This window comes from Orycteropus afer, unplaced genomic scaffold, assembly GCF_000298275.1.
Source record: "Orycteropus afer afer isolate SDZICR_OR568_19922 unplaced genomic scaffold, OryAfe1.0 scaffold00068, whole genome shotgun sequence".
Classification (NCBI taxonomy): domain Eukaryota; kingdom Metazoa; phylum Chordata; class Mammalia; order Tubulidentata; family Orycteropodidae; genus Orycteropus; species Orycteropus afer.
The window spans coordinates 1,953,991-1,975,350 of NW_006921655.1; the positions used below are offsets into that span (position 1 = coordinate 1,953,991).

The following is a 21,360-nucleotide window of genomic DNA, read 5'->3' on the forward strand; positions in this document are numbered from 1 at the left end:
GAATACAGTTCTTCATAGTATCCTGATATTATCCTTTTTATTTCAGTTGGTTCTGTTGTGATGTCACCCATTTCATTTCTTATTCGTGTTATTTTATCCCACAATTCTTTAGGTTTTCAGTCATTGGTGTTCAATGCATCAAATCTATTCTTTAGATGGTCTCTAAATTCAGGAAGGATATGTTCCAGGTCATATTTGGCACTCGTGGACCAATTTTTAATTTTCTTCAACTTCAAGTTGAACTTGCATATAAGCAATTGATAGTCTGTTCCACTATTAGCTCCTGGCCTTGTTTTGGCTGAAGATATTGAGCTTTTCCATTGCCTCTTGTCACAGATGGAGTTAATCTGATTCCTGTGTACTCCATCTGGCAAAGTCCAAATGTATAGCTGCTGTCTGTGTTGTTGAAAAAAGGTATTTCCAATGAGTAAGTCGTTGGTCTTGCAAAATTCTATCATGCAATCTCCAGTGCTATTTCTGTCACCAAGGCCAAATTTTTCAACTACCGATGACTCTTCTTTGTTTTCCAACTTTTGCATTCCAGTCACCAGTGATAATTAACACATTTTGATTACACATTTGGTCAATTTCAGACTGTAGAAGTTGATAAAAAATCTTTAATTTCCTCATTTTTAGCTTTGGTGGTTGGTGCATAAATTTGAATAATAATTATATTAACGGGTCTTCTTTGTAGGCGTATGGATATTATCCTATCACTGACAGCATTGTACTTCAGGACAGATCTTGAAACAGCCTTTGCGATTATGAATGCCACAACATTCCTCTTTAAATTGTTAGTTCCAGCACAGCAGATCATATGGTTATCTGATTCAAAATGGCCAAAACCAGTCCATTTCAACTCACTAATGCCTAGGATATCAATCTTTATGCATTCCACTTCATTTTTGACAACTTCCAATTTTCCTAGATTCATACTTCATATATTCCATGCTCCTAATATTACTGGATGTTTGTAGCTCTTTCTCTTCAATTTGAGTCGTGCCACGTCAGCAAATGGAGGTCTTGAAAGCTTTACTTTAACCGTATCAGTAAGGTTGGTCCTACTTTGATGATGCAACTCTTTCCTAGTCTTATTTTGAAAGCCTTCTGACCTAAGGGGCTCATTCTCCTGCACTGTATCGGATAATGTTTCCAGGCTATTCATAAAGTTGCACAGTAATGTATCAGACAGTGTTTCTCTGCTATTCATAAGGTTTTTTCCTGGCCAATTCTTTGAGAGGTGGATGGCCTCTTCCTTCTTTGTAGTCTGTCTCAGTCTGCAAGCTGCATTGAAACCTGTGCACCGTGTGCAACACTGCTGGCATTTGAAACACTGGTGGCACAGCCTCAAGCCTTACAGCAATACACAAGCCACAACAGTACAACAAACTGACAGACAAGTTTGTCTCGCTTAGCTGTTCGAAACCTCTCCACCCTCCCCTTATCTGGATCCCTGGCTGCTGGCCTACTCTGTTGTCCCCTCTGGCTTCTTTTCTCTGCTTTCCTGGGTGGTGGGAGTAGGGCCTGGGTCACTTCCCTTACCTGGATCCCTGGCTATTGCTTTGCTCTGTCTTCCCATCTGGCTTCTCTTTCCCCTGCTTTCCTGGCTGGTGGGGGTGTGGTTCATTCCCCTTACCTGGATCCCTGGCTGCTGGTCTGTTCTGTCATCCCCTCTAACTTCTCTTTCCCCCACTTTCCTGGCTGGGGATTGGAGAGCTTGCTAATAACGCAAATAACCTACAAGGTACCCTTGTGGGGGTGAGATCATGCAAGTAAGATGTATGGAACCCTAATGAGGGGATTGGTCAGTTATACCATCCTGCTTTCTTAAAATAAGCCATCCCAGAGGGGGGGAGAGGGGCCCTCACTACCAAGAAGAGAGAAAAGTAGGAGTGGAGTGCATGATTTGGACCTAGGATCCCTACACAAGAACCTCCTAGACCCAAGAGACAGAGAGAGAGAGAATGAGCTGTAACACTGGAGATGATGTGAGACAGTGAGAAGCAGAAGTAGAGAAACAGTGGCAGCAGAGGCAGCACAACCACAAGACCATGAGGAGATGCACAGTGAGCTGGTCCAGCGTGAGAAAGCTAAGGACCTTTTGGCTGAGGCTAACTGGTAGAGTCTGGTGCCCTTGGGCACTTGCTTGTGCAGGGCAAAGCTGGCCCAAGAGGCCCGAGGGACGAGAGGCCGAAGGTCAGGGAGGCCTGTTTGTGGGCACAGATAAGAAGCTGTCCTGTCTGAAGAAGTGTATTCTGAGTTGTTCGTGATCCTGAATTGTAATCTATTACTTCCCTAATCAACCCCATAATCTTGAGTATTGTCTGTGAATTCTAGGTGGCCAATTACAATGGATTATTGAACTCAGAGAAGCAGAAGGCATCACAAGAGGGACGGATGGTGTCAGAATCGGTAAAAAGGTTAGAGGGTGGAGGTATGTTTAACAACCTCCACATCATAGGAATCAGCCTTGGATGCAAGCTGATGGTGATTCTCTCTCTGCCCCTCATGAAGTCAGTGGAGGTCAGTTGCTTCTACTATTCCATTTTTACACTCTCCCATTCCATTTTATGTGTTCTCCATACTCTCCCTTACCTTCTAATGTCTTAAACCTCCAAATGCCAAACCTCCTATCTTCCCTCTCTCGCCCCCAAGTATTGTAAGCTCCAGAATCCAAACTGCTTCCCACTTTCCAAAATTCCCAGTTTCTCAATTTATAGTAAAGTCTACCTTAATTTGGAAAGAAGATAATGTCTTTAACAAACAGTACAAACAATTATCACCTAAGTGACTGAGGTGTGACTGAGCAGTTAAGCTAAACAAGCCATTGAAGAAAATACAGACAGATATCAAAGGCTAAGTAACATATTTCAGGCATCATTAGGGAAAATACTTAGTGGGGAGGCATGTCATGTACATATAAGATGCATGTCAGGATCATAGCTATCTGTCAGTTGCACTGGAGACTATTGTTCCTACAGCTCATAGCTTCTTTTCCTCCTTTGCTTCTAAACACTGACTTGTTATTTTCCCCCAGGGATTTTATGGAAAGCCACAAAGAGAGCTCAGCTTAAATACTGAGAGAAACAGAACAGCCATAGAAACATCACAAAAGGGTACAAATAGAGCAATTTTCTTCAGACTTAATCAGTCCAACCTTACATAGTTAAGCTAACAATTTTCACTAACTTGATATAGATCAATACACACACCTTCCCTTTGCTCTTTTAATTTTTTCCGAAAAACTTCAGCCCGGATTTCTTCAAAAGAGAATTCTCCCACTCCTGCATAAATCTTCTCCTTACAATACATCATCTTCTCTTTCTTCTCCTCAGACTCTTGTTTATAGCTTTGAACTCTCTGTAAGGGATCTTCTTCTTCCTTTTTAGGCTTTCTGGTGCTTAGAATGTGGTTTATACTAGGTTCAATTTTACATGGTGTCCTAAAAGAAACAAGATAATTATTGTTCACCATACAGTCAAAATAAGTTGTTTCTTACATGTTTTGACAAATACAGGGAAAATGTCAGTAGCAAAACTATAATGTGGTCAATTTCAAAAAGAAACACAAGGTTAAAAAGAAGTTAAAAAAATAGATTTCCTGTAAGATGGAGGAATAGGCAGACAAGCGCCACAGACCCTCTTCAACGAAGAAAAGAAAAACAAATTCACAGATACAGAAGATAATCCTGGAGCCCTGAGCTTTGAAAGGAACTACGCAGAAGTGGATTAGGCACCAACTAATGGAAAAACCTGAACAAAAACAGTGAGTACAGAGATGGTCAGAGCTACAGACTGTCAGCTACTCTGATGGGATCAATAGCCTGAATATTTTCAAGTGGTGCTGGGACCTGAGAATTGACCTAAAGTTCAATCTTGGTCACAAGGGCTACAGGGACGAGTGCGTGGGTGGCCTACCACTAGGAACGGAAACAGCAAGGAGGGAGACAACCTGAGCTGTTGACTTTCCGCTGTCCAGAGGGCGCAGCCATTTTGAATCTTTACAAGTGGCAACCATTTTGGATTTTAAAGTGATAGCATTCTCATTTGAATTCCAGAAACCTATGAATAGGCTCTGTTTGCCAAGGTTGGCAGGGACATACGAGAGGCTGAAACAAAGGAGACAGGTGGTGAGTGCGTAAGTCCTGTCAACTAGTGACTAGAGGAGCACAGTACCCCACTTGCATAGATAACCTACAAAAAAACACTAAAATCGTGGGCAAGTCACTCCAACATACAATCACCAATTAAATATAAACACAAAAACGTCACAATGCCTCAGAGACAACAGAGCATCACAGTCCACACAAAGAAGCAAGATAAAGCAGGAGAAACAAGGGACCAGGATACAGACCCAAAACATATCCCTGAGGAACATGCAGCACTAAACTCCCTGCTAAGGAATTCAGAAGAATTGTATTTATCTATCTTCAACGAATTGAGAGGCAGATCATGGAAAACACAGAGAAAACCCTAGAACAATTTTGAAAGGCAATACAAGAACAAAATGACAAAATAAATGAAAAATTAGAAATGATACAAAATCTACACACAGAAATCCAGAAGATTAATACTAAATTTTCAGAAATAGATAAGACATTGAATGGGCAAAGGAGCAGAACTGAATCAACGGAAGACGGAATTAGGGAGATTGAAGGCAAATACCTGAACACGTCTTTGGAAAGGCATAAATCAGAAAAGAGATCAAAACAAAAAGAAGAAAGCCTAAGATTCATGTGGGATACCATCAAAGGGAATAACTTATGTGTAACCAGAATTCCAGAACAGGAAGAGACAAATAAAACCAAAGAGAAAACTGTCAAAGATTTGTTGGAAGAGAATTTTCCTGCTATGATGAAAGATGAGAATAGATCCATTCAGGAAGTTCAATGAACCCCAAACAGGATAGACCCCAAAAGAAAAACACCAAGACATATCATCATCAAACTCACCAAAAACAAAGACAAAGAAAGAATCATGACAGCAGCACAGGAAGAACAAAAAGTTACCTACAAGGGGCAACAATAAGCCTAACCTTGGATTACTCAATAGAAACCATTCAGGTGAGAAAACAATGGAATGGTATATATAAAACACTCAAAGAGAAAAGTTTCTAACCAAGAATTATGTACCCAGCAAAACTGTTCCTCAAATATGATGGTGAAATTAGGACATTTCCAGATAAGCAGAAATTAAGGGAATTTGTTAAAACCAGATCAACCTAAAGGGAGTCCTTTGGACAGAGAAGCCACAACAGCCAACAACAACTGACCATTAACACATATGATGATATAACCCAGAAACCAACCCTGCTATGGAAGTATCCAAAGTAAAGAAGCCTACAAGACTGAAAACAGGGAACCAGAGATATCAATCGACAAATGAAGATAACTACAAACCAAAAAGAGGGGAAAAACTGTGTCATTACAGAACTTCTAGATGGTAGGGAAGTCAAGACAACTACAAGATAGAACAGACTGTTCTAAACTTGGCAAGAAAACTATAAATCACAGGGTAACCTCAAACAAAAATGATAAACCTTCACATCAAAAAAGAGGACCAGCATAAATATTCAGCAAATACTAAAATAATAGCAATGAAGGAAGTGATAACACAATTCACAAACAAAATGAGCTCAGCCTACAAAATTATATGGAACAAAGAAATCAACACCATGAAAAAGCACATAACAAAAATGACAGCAACAAATTCATACTTGTCAGTAATTACATATTTGGCAAGGACTCATCTCTAAGATTTATAGCAGAAGAGTGAATGACCAAACCATGGTACATACACATACTGGAATGCTAGGCAGCACTAAAGAATAATGTAGAGTGTGCAAAACACCGCATAATATGGATGCACTTGGAAGACATTATGCTGAGTTACATAAGTCAATCACAGAAGGACAAATATAGTATTAGTTTGTTGCTGTGGAGGGTCAAGGAAAGGTTTATATATGGAGGGAAACTTTTTTGGTTGCCAGGGATGGGAGGGGTGGGGAGGGAATAGTGCAAAAAAAAAAAGCATTGACCCATGTCACTTTAGTTTTGTGTCTTTCACTGTACATAAATTATATTTCAATAAAATACATTAAATATATAACTATATAACTTATAAGGGTCATTGTTTTCTGAGTACTATTCTGGTATAATGAGAAGGAAATCAGTCAGATAAATTAGGGTCCTTAGGAGTAGCTTATACTCCTTACAGGTAAAAATAAATTTTAGTACCGTATTTTAATCAAGGGAGCTGTGGTGGCACAGTGCGGTTCAAACCCATCAGCCACTCCTTGAAAGGAAGACTGGGCAATCTACTTCCATAGAGATACCACCTTGGAAACCCAAGGAGGGGTCGCTATGAGTTGGATTAGACTGGATAGCAGTAAGTTGAGTTTAGTTATCTTAATCAAACCCAATCTATGAAAGAAAATTAACCTTTGCAATACAGCCTCTTTCCACAGTTTAGCACCCAACAATCAGAGTGAGGAATATAGCACTAGGGAACTAATGATGAGAAGCTCAAAGTTCTCAGCTGAGGAGGAAGTATGAGTATGGTAGCTTGTGCCTGAAAAGAAAGCAGCAAAAGGGACCTTACTCAGGATAGGGAAGATGTTCTCAAATATTGGAACTCGAATTAAAAAATAGGCATAAGATCTGCCCAGACATTTCTCTAAAGATAATATACAAATGGCCAATAAGTACATGAAAAAAGATGACTAAAAGATTAATCACTAGGGAAATACATCAAAACCATCATCAGATACCACTTAACACCCACTAGGATGGCTAGTATCAAAAAACAAAAACAAAAACCAACACGAGCCAGCTACCCAGAGGGACCAAGTAGTTGAACCTGCGGGCTTGGGACCACAGTCGCAGGGGACATCAAGCTCAATTGTATAACATATTATACAAAACATTGTTCCACCTCCTACTTTGGCGAGTAGCTACAGGGATCTTATAAGCTAGCAAGCTGCCATCTAGATGCAACGATGGGTCTCTCCTCATCCAGAGCAAAGAAGAATGAAGAAAACCAAAATCCATGGAAACAATTAGTCTTGGCGACTGTTACACCATCCAATCTGCAGCCTATGCGACTATAAGACCAGAAGAACTAGATGGTGCCCGGCTACCACTGACATCCACTTGGAAGAGGATCTATGTAGCAGATCCTTGATAGAGAGGAAGAACAATGTGGAACAAAACTCAAAATCATTTGAAGAAAAAAAAAGGGGGGGGACCAGGTTTGCTGGTCCGATAGAGCCTGGTGGAACCACTGAGACTATGGCCCCTAGCTGCCCTTCAGGTCTGGAATTGAACCCACACCGTGGTTTCCAGCCAAACAAAAGATAGGCATATGAGTTGAACATTTACCTGAGGTAGATACACTCCTTGGAGAGAACAATCATTGAGAAAGAAGGGCTCTCTATGCATAGGGAGACAGCTTAGGGGACAGGAGTCCATGGAGGGATGGACATTGAAAAGAGGTAACTATGGGGAGGAAGTGGGAGGGAAGCTGTTGCATTGTGGTAAACTATGGTCAATGTCATGAGACAAAGTATATGTAAACTGCTGTATGGAAAGTGAATTTGCTCTGTAAATCTTCAGCCAAATCACAATAATAATACAAAATAAATAAATAAAAAGAAAGTAAATTACTTCGATAGCGACAACAGGGTGTAATGAAAAGAACATGGGTTTTGGAATTAGGAATATTTGAAGTCCATTCCAATCAGCTGTGTGAATTCAATCACTTTCTTCTTTAACAACATGGGGTTATTTTTGTCTACCTCATTGCTTATTTTGATGTTCAATGAGATATAGAGCATGTAACTCAATATCTGACACCCGTGTTTACTCCAAAATGAAAACTATTATGATTATTTGATTACTGAAGAATGTCACTATATTTTTAAGCTCCATGAAAATAGAAATGGTGATTAATTTGGATTATCATTGTATCCAAGTGTAAATGTTTACTGAATGGCACAAATAAATGTGTAGAATATAATTTCAGATTATTTTAAATAAGTTTGTTGCATATTTCTATATTTAGATTGCAAGGATTCTAGAGTTGAAAGGGTCCTTACTGATTTCCAAACACAGGTCTGCAAGAAAATGAGAACAACACAATTATAATTATCTTTTTGTAAAACTAAATAATAAAATTTAAAGAACAGACTTTTTTTTTTAAAAAAAAAAACCAACATGAACAAAAAGAGAAAGTAACACTGTAGAGAAATTGGAATGCTTGTCCATTGCTGGTAGATACGTAAAATGGTGTGACCACTGTGGAAATGTTTGGTAGTTCTTCAGAAAGTTAAAGAACAAGACCCAGGAATTCCAGTCCTAGCTATATCCCTAAGAGGACTGAAAGCAGGGACTCAGATACTTGTACACTGATGTTCACTGGAGTATTACTCACAATAACCAAAAGGTAGAAACAATCAAGTGTCTATTAACAGATGAATGGGAGCTCTAGTAGCATAGTGCCTAAGGCATTTGACTGCTAACCTGAAGGCTGGCAGTTCAACACCCACCAGCCACTCCTCAGAGGGAAGATTGGACAATCTACTTCTGTAGAGATACTGCCTCGTAAACCCAAGGAGCGGTCGCTATGAGTTGAATTGACTCGATGGCAGTGAGTGTGGTAATAACAGATGAATGGACAAAATGTGGTATTACACATACAATGGAATATATTATTCAGCCATAACGATAAATGAAGTTTTGATACAGGCTCTATTATGTACGAACTTTGAAAACATGCTAAGTGAAATAAACCAGGCAAAAAAGACCATATATATTATAGGATTCCCCTTATATGAAATGCCCAGAAAAGGCAATTCTATACACACAGAAAATAGATTAATGTTTGCCTAGATTTTCAGGCATGGGAGCTCTGGTAGCATAGTGCTTACAACACTTGACCGCTAACCAGAAGGCTGACGGTTCAAACCGACCAGCCACTCCTCGGAAGGAAGGTTGGGCAATCTACTTCCATAGTGATACTGCCTTGGAAACCCAAGGAGGGTTCACTATGAGTGGAGTTGGACTTGATGGCACATAACAACAACAACAACAGATCTTCAGGTGGTGGTGATGGTGGGGAATGGGGTGTGACTGCTAATAGGTATAAGACTCTTTTTGGGGTTGATGAAAATGTTGTAATGTTTATTGTGGTGAGTGTTGCAGGACTCTGTGAATATACTAAAAACAATTGAATTGCACACTTCAGATGGGTGAATTATATGTCAGTAAAGCTATTAAAAGGGTCTGTGGGTGGTGTAAACGTTAACTGGGCTGCTAACTGAAAGGTTGGAGGTTTGAATCCCCCCAGAGCCTCCTCAGAAGGTCTGGCAATCTACTTCTGAAAAGTATGGAGCACGTTGTAAAACATTCTACTCTGATACACACAGAGACGCCATGATTCAGAACTGACTTGAAGGCAACTGGTTTAAGGTTGTTTTAAAAAGGCTTAAAAAAAAAAAAAAAGAAGTCTTCCCAAGTGATGCTAAATGCAGAGCTAGAGCTTCAAACCACTGGTATAGAGGAATAAGAAGATAGAAGAAATAAGAAAGAAAAAAAAAAAGAAGTCAATTAAATAGGTAAGATGAAGTAATTAGATCTTCACAGGTAGCCTATTCATTATTTTGTAGTCATACCTTGTAATTTTGGTTTTCAGTGTGTGTTACTTAAAGAACACAGTCTACTCACAAGACTTAAAAGAATAAATTCAATACTATGTAAGTAAAACAACTTAAAGTATATATTTTAAGCAAAAGGGAATCAGACTAGCAGCTTTATGTATGAGAGATAATAGATGAAAAGACAGTTCAAAAGAATGAGCAGTCAGAAAACTTGGGCTCTAGACTTGGATCTTGTGGCATAGTGGGTAAGGTGTTTGGATGCTAACCAGAAGGTCTGTGGTTCAAATGCATCAGCTGCTCCATGGGAGGAAGATGAAGCAATCTACTTCTGTAATGATTTACAGCCTTGGAAACCCAATGGGGGTTGCTGTGAGTGGGAATCAACTCAAAGGCAATGGTAGTGGGTAAACCTGGATCTACCACTAACTAGCTGGGACCAAGAAATTGGTTATAGGATTTTCTACTATGTAAATCTGTTTTATGTACCTCATAAATAGCACAAGAAAACAAATACACACAATAGTTTTTTATTTGGTAACAACTCCTTATATAAGTGTTTTATACATTTTTCTAAATTGAAACAGTTATACAAAATGAACTGACATTATATGACTTTTAAAGCAGCTAACTTCTTAGACAAATGGAATTGGAAGATGGTTTGGAACAAATTAGTTCTTCCTCTACCCCCTCCCCCCTTATTTTATACTTAAAAAAAAAAAAAAAAAAAAAATGCTGAAAGAACAGTCAGCTTATTAAATGCAATTTGGTATCCTGGATTGGATTCAGGGAACTGACAAAGGACCCTAGTGGAAAAGCTAGTAAAATCCAAATAAAGTCTGCACTTCAGTACCAATGCTTATTTCTTAGTGCTGACAAATACAGTAATACCATGGTTATGTAAACTGTTAACTTTAAGGGAACCTGGATGAAGGGTATACAGGAACTCTGTTTTATCTTTGCAACTTTTCTATAAATCTAAAATTAATCCAAAATGAAAAGTTTATTAAAAGGAAAACATCAGTTTAAGACTGAAGAAGAAACAACATAAAGTTAAGGTAAATAATACAGATATACTTCTGGTTATCCAAATAATTCATATATTTAAATTACTTCTAGAACTTAACTACACAAAATATATTTCCAAAAGTACTTAATTTTGTAACTCCATCAAGTAATCATTCAATAAACATTTACTTAATGCCTAGTCTATGCTAGGGACTGGAGTTACAGAGTTGGAAGACACAGTGCCTGTGTAGGAAGAAACTGAGGGAACAAGCAGAGCTATGACAGGAGGTAAACACAGTGATACAGAGCACACAAGAAGTATAGCTACGACAGAATGGATGGAGCATGGTGTGGAGAGCTGACGAATGACAGGAAGTGCTTCACAAAAGGTTTCTTGGGAAGGAGAACATCTGAGTAGAACCTTCAAGAATTAATAAGAAGTAGCCAGGAGAGGAAGAGCTGGGAGATTATTTCAGGCAATTTCAGGAACCTGCAAACAGTCCAGTGTGACTACATATAGGGAGAAGAGTGAAGACATTAGCAGAGGCCAAATCATGAAGGGTCTTATAATTATTCCTAAGAAATTTGAGTTTTATCCCCAAGTTGATGGAGAGCTAGCAAAAGATCCTGATCAGATAAATGACATAATCAGATCTGCATTGTAGAAATGTCAACAGCACAGAGAATGGATGGAGCCAGGTAAGATTGGAGGCAGTGAGATTAGTGAGGCTGCAGTAAATCCAGCAAAGAATGATGGGGACACATAAACCACAAAAAAGGTAGTTAAATCTGACTACACAAGAATTGAAAATATAATGCCAACAACTCAGGAAAGGATCAAATCTGGAGATCCTGGATAGAGTGGGAGGGAAAACGTGGAACAAAATCCAAAAACTCAATAATGACCAGAATTACTGGTCAGATGAAATCTGGTGGGACTCCCAATACTATGGCCCTGAAATATATTCAGCGCTTGGAATAAAACTCACCCCCAAGGGTGGGCTCTCAGCCCAATAGTTAACAAGATGTACACACAGACCACTCAACCCAGGATGCCACACCCACACACTCAATGGTAATACATCCCTTAGAGCAATAGACAGACCATGGGACACCTGAGGACCAACATTCAAACTAAGGAAATGCAGGACAAACAGGAGTGCATAATTATGAGGGGCAAAGGAGGAGGGTTGCAGGGTAGGGAGGGGAGGAGACTGGGTTAAGGCTGGACATGGTGAATGGGGAATGAAACTAAATGTACACATGACGTTGAATGTAAAATAAGCTCTTAAAAAAAAAGAATTAAAAATATATTTATAATGGCTATTGCTACACAAAGTCAAAAGACAACTGGGGAAAATACTTTACAACTCATATTATAGATTTTAGATAATTAATCTATGAAGAGTTTGTACATATCATTAAGAAAAACACATCCTAAAGAAAAATGCTACAAACATGGTGCAGTGTAGTAAATTACTTAGTATGGCTTTTCTACCCATAAGTCATTGTAAACTCAGTGGTGGAATGAGCAACTGAGGAGCTGATTGTAAATGTTATCCAAGTGGAGTATTTCTGTTGGGCATGGCACAATACAATGTTCTGGGAGGTGCCCACTCTCTCTCAGGTGCTTAGAGTTCTGATGCTATGATTGGCTAGTTTGACCACCCTGCCGGGCTCAAAAGGAGGCCTCCTAGAGGCAGAACTCTCTCTCTGACTGCTGGTTGAGGAAGATGTGATGCCGAAAGAGACACGCGCCCCTGAAAGAGACAGGCGTTGCTGGGAAAGAGATGCAAGAGACACGCATCGCTGAGTGAGACACCGAGGGACCAGCACTGCTGGGAAAGAGACTGTGAGAGACTCCTGGCCAAGGGACGGTGGGCTGGGAGAGAGACTGAGCATTTTTCTTGAACTTGAGTTGTAGCTTGGTGCTTCCCTAATAAACCTTGTAATCTGTGAGTTCTGTGTGGCCACTGCAGCGAATTACGAACCCAGGAGAGAGGTGGTGGGTGCTCTGGGAGGAACGGTTGAAGAAAGGGCTGGAGGAAGGCAACATGTCTGGCCTGGCAGGAATAGGCCTTGGGTTACTGCTGGTAATCCTGTCTTCCCCTTGTGGGATTAGAGAAGGTCAGAACATGTGGCCTCCTTGTCGTTTTTGCACATGGATATATGAGTGGATAGATGGGTGGACAGGCTGAACTATTAGGTATGTCTGTGCAAGTGGGAGTGTGCCCAAGACCATATATAGTGTTGGTAGACAATGTTTCTGTAAGTGTACTAGTATGTTCTATAAGAATTCCCAGGTATATAGTAGAGCTGACAAGGGACAAGGTTATAGCCACTTCTTGGCCACAGCCAGCTACCCAGAAGGAGTGAGTAGTTGGACTTGTGGGCTCAGGACCATAGTCACAGGGGACATCAAGCTCAATTGGCATAACACACTACACAAAACACTTGTTCTACATCCTACTTTGGCGAGTAGCGACTAGGATCTTAAAAGCTTGCGAGTGGCCATTTAGATGCAATGATGAGTCTCTCCTTGTCCAGAGCAAAGAAATATGAAGAAAACCAAAGATTCATGGAAACAATTAGTCCAAGCAACTGGTACACCATGTGGTTCTCAGCCTATAGGACTATGAGACCAGAAGAACTAGATAGTGCCTAACTATCACTAACAACAACTCTGAGGGAGATCTATGTAGGAGATCCTGGACAGAGTGGGAGAATAATGTGGAACAAAACTCAAAATCATTTAAAAAAAAAAAAAAGGGACCAGGTTTGCTGGTCTGATATAGCCTGATGGAACCCCTTGGAGTATGGCCCCTAGCTGCCATTCAGGTCTGGAATTGAACTCACTCCTGTGACTTCCAGCCAAACAAAAGACAGGCATATGAGCTGAACATTTGTATTAGGTAGATGCACTCCTTGGAGAGATCAATCACTGGCGAACAGAAGGGCTGCATATGCACAGGGAAACAGCTTGGGGTACAGGAATGCATGGGAGGGAAGGACACAGGAAAGAGGTAACAATGGGGAGGAAGTGGGGGGGGAACTATTGCATTGTGGGAAATACTAATCAATGTCACGAGACAAAGTATATGTGAGCTGCTGTATGGAAAGTGAATTTGCTCTGTAAACTTACCCAAATCACAATTAAGAAAAAAAAAGATTTACATGGGGGGAAAACATGCTACATAGAGGTCAAAGACACCCATGAAGGGAGTAAAGATAAAAATAAAGCTCAACATTTTCAACACCTCATTCATTTTTATATCATTCACATCTCTACAAAGTAATTTGAAACATTAGAAAAACTGAACATCCATAAAAGTATCCATCAATTTCTTCAGGCAATCTATTTGTAAAGGCTCATGTGATTTACTTAAGAATAACCTCCCCTATGTTGAGCTCTTATCACATGAATTTTTGCTCAAAAATATTACTTATATTTGCACTCCTATCTAGTGTATATATAGTACACATGTATAGTGAGGCTGTAGATTAGTTATGAGGAAATCCTTGCACTGGGACACAGAATTCAACCTCACATTAAAACTCATTAACACTCCTCTGTCAGTTTGTCATACTGTGGTGGCTTGCATGTTGCTATGAGACTAAAGGTTATGGTACAGGTGTTTCAAATACCAGAAGGATCACCTATCATGGACAGGTTTCAGTGGAGCTTCCTGACTAAGACAGACTGGGAAGAAGGATGAGGCCATCCAATTGTGAAAAAATTGGCCAGTGAAAATCTTCGAATAGCAGTGAAACACTGTCTCATATGTTACTGGAAAACTTTATGAATAGCCCTGAAACACTGTCTGATACAGTGCTGGAAGATGAACCCCTCAGTTAGAAGGCACTCAAAATGCAACTGGAGAAGAGGTGCCTCCTCAAAGTAGAATCGACCTTAACGACATGTATGGAGTAAAGCTTTTGGGACCTTCATTTGTTGAAGAGGCATGACTCAATTTGGGAAGAAACAGCTGCAAACATCCATTAATAACTGGAATGTGAAATGTACAAAGTATGAATGTGGGAAAATTGGAAGCTGTCAAAAATGAAATGAAACACATAAAGATTGATATCGTAGGCATTATGAGCTAAAATGGACAGGTATTGGCCATTTTGAATCAGATAATCATATGGTTTACTATGCCAGGAATGACAAATTGAAGATGAATAGTGTTGCATTCATCATCAAAAAAGAAAGTTTCAAGATCTATCCTAAAGTACAATGCTGTCAATGATAGAGTAACATCCGTATGCCTACAAGGAAGACTACTATTTTAATTTACGTACCAACCACTAAAGCCAAAGATGAAGAAATTGAAGATTTTTACCAAGTTCTACAGTCTGAAATTGACCAAACATGCAATCAAGATGTATTGATTATTACTGGTGATTGGAATGTGAAAGTTGGAAACAAATAAGAAGTACCAGTAATTGGAAAATACAACCTTAGTGACAGAATTAAGGCTGAAGATTACATGATAGAATTTTGTAAGAACAATGACTTATTTGTTGCAAATACCTTTTTTTCAACAACGTAAACAGTGGCTATACATATGGATCCTGCCAGATGGAATACACAGGAATCAAATTGACTACATCTGAGGAAAGAGGCAATGGAGAAACTCAGTATCTTCAGTCACAACAAGGCCAGGAGCTGACTGTGGAACAGACCATCAACTGCTCATATCCAAGTGCAAGTTGAAGCTGAAGACAATTAAAACAAGTCCATGTGAGCCAATATACAATCTTGATTATATACCACCTGAATTTAGACACCATCTGAAGAATAGCTTTGATGCACTGAACACTAATGCCCGAAGACCAGACGAGTTGTAAGATAACATCAAGAACATCATACATGAAGAAAACAAAAGGTCATTAAGACAGGAAAAGAAGAAAAGACCAAAATGGACTCTGAAACTTGCTCTTGAATGGAGAGTAGTCAAAGTGAATGGACAAATAAGCAACATCACAATAAATGGAGAAAAGACTGAACTGTCAGGAGTTTCATTTTACTTGGATCCATAATCAACAGCCATGGAAGCAGCAGTCAAGAAATCGATGTGGCACTGCACTGGGAAAATCTGTTACAAAAGACCTTTTTAAAGTGTTAAGAAGTAAAGATGTCATTTTGAAGACTAAGGTGCACCTAACCTAAGTCATAGTATTTTCAATAGCCTCATACACATGTGAAAGCTAGACAATAAATAAGGAAGACTGAAGGGCTGATGTCTTTGAATTGTGGTGTTGGCAAAGAATACTGAAAATACCATGGATTGTCAGAAAAACAAATAAACCTGTCCTCGAAGAAATGTAGCTGGAATGCTCCTTAGAAGTAAGAATGTCCAGACTTCATCTCACCTACTATGGTCATATGGTCAAAAGGGATCATTCCTTGGAGAATGATATCATGCTTGGTAAAGTAGAGGGTCAGTGAAAAAGGGGAAGACTCTCAATGAGATGGACTGACACAATGTCTACAGTGATGAGCTCAAACATAGCAAGAATTATGAAGATGGTGCAGGACCGGGCAGTGTTTCGTTCTGTTGTACACAGGGCTGCTATGAGTCGGAGTCAACTTAATGACACCTAACAATAACAGCAACTTTAGAACTCAGTAATGTTATGTATTAGACTTAATCTATAGACTGGCTTCATCACCTAACCCTTACATACCATACTTTTTCTTATAAACAAAATATAAGGGTTAGGAAGAAGATGGAAAAGACATCCAAAGGCAAAGAGCTGGATGAGAGAGAAAATGATCATAACTTCTAACTATTGTCAATAACAAAGGCAGAACATCTCATTTAAGTCACAGTGATTATCTTTTGACCATAACATTGTAAATAAAAACCTAAGTTAAAAGTTTATTCCTTAATAATATTACCATATGGTCTTTTAGCCCTAAAATACTTAAAGGAAAACAGACATAAAGAAAACATAAAACTTTGGTTTCCAAAATGCTTTTGGGAGCTGGGGCAGGCACTTCTGCTCACTCTTAATAATTTCTACTTCAAACTATTTGGGAATGAAACTCACATAACTGGCTGTTGTACAGTCTCTTCCACATATGGAGTAAAACTGGGAAGCATAGAGGGTACAGCTGCCACAGAAGCTGTATTGCCACGAGGCTGTGATAAAGAAGAAAACTACAATTACCACAATTTTACATTCTGAATATATAGGCCATGTCTAAATATTCAAGAAGAATCCAAAAAGATGCTAAAAATACTCCTCTCCTCTAAATCTGAAGTTTGGATATGCTGACAAGCACACTGGATCTAATAAGGTTCCTTACCCTGGATTCCAAGGGCCTGCCCGTGTTCCAAGGGCCTGCTTGCAGCTCATTCTCTTTCGCTCTGGGCACAGGGGGTGCTACCCATGGCTGGACTGTAGGCTTAGACAACTCTGTTCTAGAAGCCACATCAACATTTTCATCAAAAACAGTAATTCTAGAATTACTTAGCATCTGTTGAGGAATTGGATTTTGGAGTCCTCTGTTCTGGTTTGAAGCTAGGAGAGAGAAATTTAAACTTCATATAAAACCTTTAATTATCAATTTAGATACCAGATAAGTTATATCTATTCTTTCCTACATCAAGGTGACCAATTCTACTACTATAGAATCAAAGACAATTTAAGAGACAATTTTTAAAAATATATTAATGGATCAATCAGCAAACGTTTTACCCTTTCTGTGTTTATTACTTACACTTTCTCACTACCTTTCCTTCCTCTCCCCCTCCTTCCAATTTCTCATTCAGATTTCCAAAAATTTTTCATTCAGATTTCCATCTTCCTTCGGTCAACATTCTAACGCTGTCCAGTTTTATCAGAAACCAACCTAATTGAAATCTTCAATCTCCAGTTTTAAATTTTCTTTCAGTGGAGCTGGAAGTCAGTTGAGACACACTGAACTTATAGCACACAAGTCAACCCATTTACAAGAGGTGTTCTCTAGTTGTTTCACATGATCTGGATAAAGTATCCTTTAAAATATACACCCTGTATATGCCCCAATTCCAGGATCTCAAGCAACATTCTGGTTAATAAATTTAGTTCCCAGATAAACTAATAGAAGAAAAGGGACAGGAGACAAAAAGTATGTCTAACTGCTACAAATTTAGTTAATAAAAGAATATTGAGCATCTTTGGGTATACCGAGAGTTCAATTTTTGGCCAAAATGCTCAAGGTTTGCACCTAAATCACAATAAAAAATTTAAGAAAAAAAAAAAAAGATGAGATTTTTAACCAAGTTAGTATCATTCTCAGCACTAAACTGCCCGGTCCTGCGCTGTTCTGGTTACCTAGTGCTGCTCTGACAAGAATATACCACAAATGGGATGGCCTTAACAAACAGGAGTTTATTCTTACAATTTGGAGGCTTTAAGTCCAAGTTCAAAGTGCCAGGCTCTAAAGGGGTGGGTGAAAGCCCCTCAACCTTGGGGTCCAGCTCTGCCTCCTGCTCCCAGCCCACTGGAGCTAGAGGCGTTTCTACACTCAGATAGCTGCTGGCTGCTGAGGCTGACAAACCCAAGGATGACAAGTAAAAAGTGTTACCAAAACACAGAGCAGGCTGTTAATTCAAGTTCATTATAAGTCCCAAGGTCGGCAGAGCATGGCAGACTGCTGAACAATGACATGGCTACATACAGGGTCCAAGCATGCCATATGCTAGAGACCATTCCCAAGGCTTCTCCTTATATACAGGAAGCAGACCACTTCCCAAAGGCAGCTACTCAGCTGCTTGTGGTAGATCCCACCATGGAGTTGATTCCAAGTCTCATCATGGGGAATAACTACCACCAGCTGCCCAGCCTCTCAACCAGGCCCAGCCAAGTTGACACACAAACATCACTACCACATGCGCCATCCACATAATCCTTGCTATATTAGAGTCCACTGCTGCAGACAGTGTCAATCCATCTCACTGAGGTTATCCTTTTTTTTTTTTTTGCTAACTCTTTACTTTACCAGGGAGCTCTGGTGGCCCAGTGCCTAAGGCATTTGACTGCTAACAAGAAGGCTGGTGGTTCAAACCCACCAGCCACCCCTCAGAAGGAAAAATGGGCAATCTACTTCCAGAGTGATACCGCCTCGGAAACCCAAGGAGGGGTCGCTATGAGTCAGATCTGACTCAATGGCAGTGAATTCGTTTTTTTTTACTTTACTAAGAATGTTGTCATTCTCTAGGGGCTGGTCCCTCCTGCTTACATCTCTAAAGTACATAAGATGAAGTCTCACCACCCTCCCTTCTAAGGGGCATTCTGGCTGCACGTCCAAGACAGATTTGTTTGTCCTTCTGGTAGTCCATGGTATATTCAATATTCACCAATATCACAATTCAAAGGCATCAATTCTTCTTCAATCTTCCTTATTCATTATCTAGCTTTCGTATGCATATGAGGCATACAAAAGATCATGGCTTGGGTCAGGAGCAACTTAGACCTCAAGGTGACATCCTTGCTTTTTAAATACATTATGGAACTCTGGTAGCACAGTGCCTAAGGCATTTGACTACTAACCAAAAGGCTGGTGGTTCCAGCCACTCTTTGGAAGGAAGGTTGGGCAATCTACTTCAGTAGTGATACCGCCTCGGAAACCCAAGGAGGGGTCAATATGAGTCGGGTCCAACTTGACAGCACTGAGCTTTGAGTTAGAGGTCTTTTGCAGCAGATGTGCTCAATGCAATATGTTATTTGATTTCTTGACCGCTACTTTCATGAGTGTTGACTGTGGATCCAAGTAAAATAAAATCTTTGAAAACTTCCATATTTTTTCCATTTATGAAGACACTGCTCATTCAACTAACAATGCCTAAACTCAGAAAATTTTGAAACTTCCTAAATATCAGGATTTTTCTAAATTAACATACAGTATTGTTAACACATTTTGGCTTTACTGCGTACTGTGATCCCAGCTCTCCTTAGACTTCCTTCTTTTTTATTACCTAGTACTTAGAAAACTAAGACAATGCCCACATTACATATTTATGGATTATCTCCTCACTAACTTGTTCACCACTTGAGACTAAGAATTTCCAGTGACATTTAACAAACTTACCCTTGAGAGCACCTCCCACACGGCTGATTGGAGCTCTTGCTGTCTTTTTCCCTTTGCACTTTAGATCAGCTAGTGTGCTTCGCTGTGGTACAGAAGAGCCAAAACTCTCTTCCTCTTCTTCTTCCTCAAGTGCCAACAAAGTTTGTCGAGATACTCGGGCTTGGAATTGTCTAAAGAAAGAGAATGGACAATTAACTGTTGGTGAGATGATTCAGAATTTCAGACAAGGGGGAAGAAGTATAGAAATATGCCTAAAGAAAGTTTATATTCTCTCAGGAATAAAGAAAGCCACCTTGAGATCAAAGAAGGTTCTGGCTAGAATGATTTAACTCCCCCTTTAAATATCCAAGGAACCCTGGTGGCACAGTGGCTAAGAACTTGGCTGCTAACCAATAGGTCAGTGGTTTGAACCTACCAACCGCTCTACAGGAGAAAGATATGGCAGTCTGTTTCTGTAAAGATTATGGCCTTGGAAACCTTGTGGAGAATTTCTACTCTGTCCTATAGGGCTGCTATGAATTAGAATGGACTTGATAATAATAGGTTTTTTAATTTTTAAATGTCCAAATTTGATTTAATAAAATACATTGAGTTTTACCACTAGGCTGATGTAAGGACTGGATTAGGGTAACTAGTTCTAAGACTACAGAATTTAATTGAGATCAGAGTTTTTCCCATCAACTTTTTATTATAAGACATTTTAAACTTCCAGCATGAAGATGGAGTAGGCCCACTACTGTCGTCCACACTCCCACTGGTAAGAATTAAAAACTCTAGAAAAATTAAAAAAAAAAAAAAAAAAAAACTAAGTAAGGACTCTGAAAAGTAAACAAAAGCAGGTGGACTATGGAGAGGAGTCAAAGAAGCAACTCACATAGGGTTGGGTTTCCTGTTGTTTTTTTTTTTCCTCTCGCTCTCTCTTGTCTCTCATGGTTTTGAACTGTTGCAATGCTGGTATGGGAAGCTACAACTCCTAAAGAAATCTCATTTTTCTGGCCAAAGGATGGTAAAAGGGACTCTGAAGGCCAAAGAGTGTGGGAAAAGTACTACAGAGGAATGAGCTGAAGAAGGGAATCTGCTCATTCTAGGTAGGAAATGGCACAAGTCCTGGGCTCACTTCTGAGCTATGCAAACACAGGGCACATTCAGAGCAGCATAAAAAGGCTTTGAGAGCTGAACTATAAAATAAACCAGTGTCCATGTCTCAGATTAACTTCTCATTGGTACATACATGGGACAGACCCAAAGCAGAAATGTGAAAGTCTTGAAAACTGAACCAAGACTGGAACCACTACCTACATAAGGTAAAAAAGAACTTGTTATATCTGAAGCCTGGCTGCCCACTAAAATAAAATAATAACATCAGTATTTTCCAAAGAATATCAATGAGACTCAATCTCATAGCATAATATTAAAACTGTCCAGGACACAATATAAAATTACTTGACACACAAAGAACTAAGAAAATGTGACCAATTCTCAAAGAAAAAGATGATGATGATGAACAGTTGTCAACCTCAAGATGATTCCAGTACTGAAATTTTCAGGCAGATTTTAAAGCAGCTATTATTAACTATTATAATTAAGAAAACTTAATTGTGGTCATGAGGAACCTGTAC

At 39.5% G+C, this 21,360-nt stretch overlaps 1 protein-coding gene across 1 annotated transcript in view; it reads right to left on the reverse strand.

The window, feature by feature from the left end:
- BUB1B (BUB1 mitotic checkpoint serine/threonine kinase B) overlaps positions 1–21,360 on the reverse strand; it is a 100,731-nt gene that overhangs the window by 42,934 nt on the left and 36,437 nt on the right. Inside the window, 4 exon segments of the mRNA XM_042780894.1 lie at positions 3,213–3,442; positions 16,717–16,808; positions 16,976–17,190; positions 19,742–19,911. Coding sequence (XP_042636828.1) covers positions 3,213–3,442; positions 16,717–16,808; positions 16,976–17,190; positions 19,742–19,911 — 707 coding nt within the window.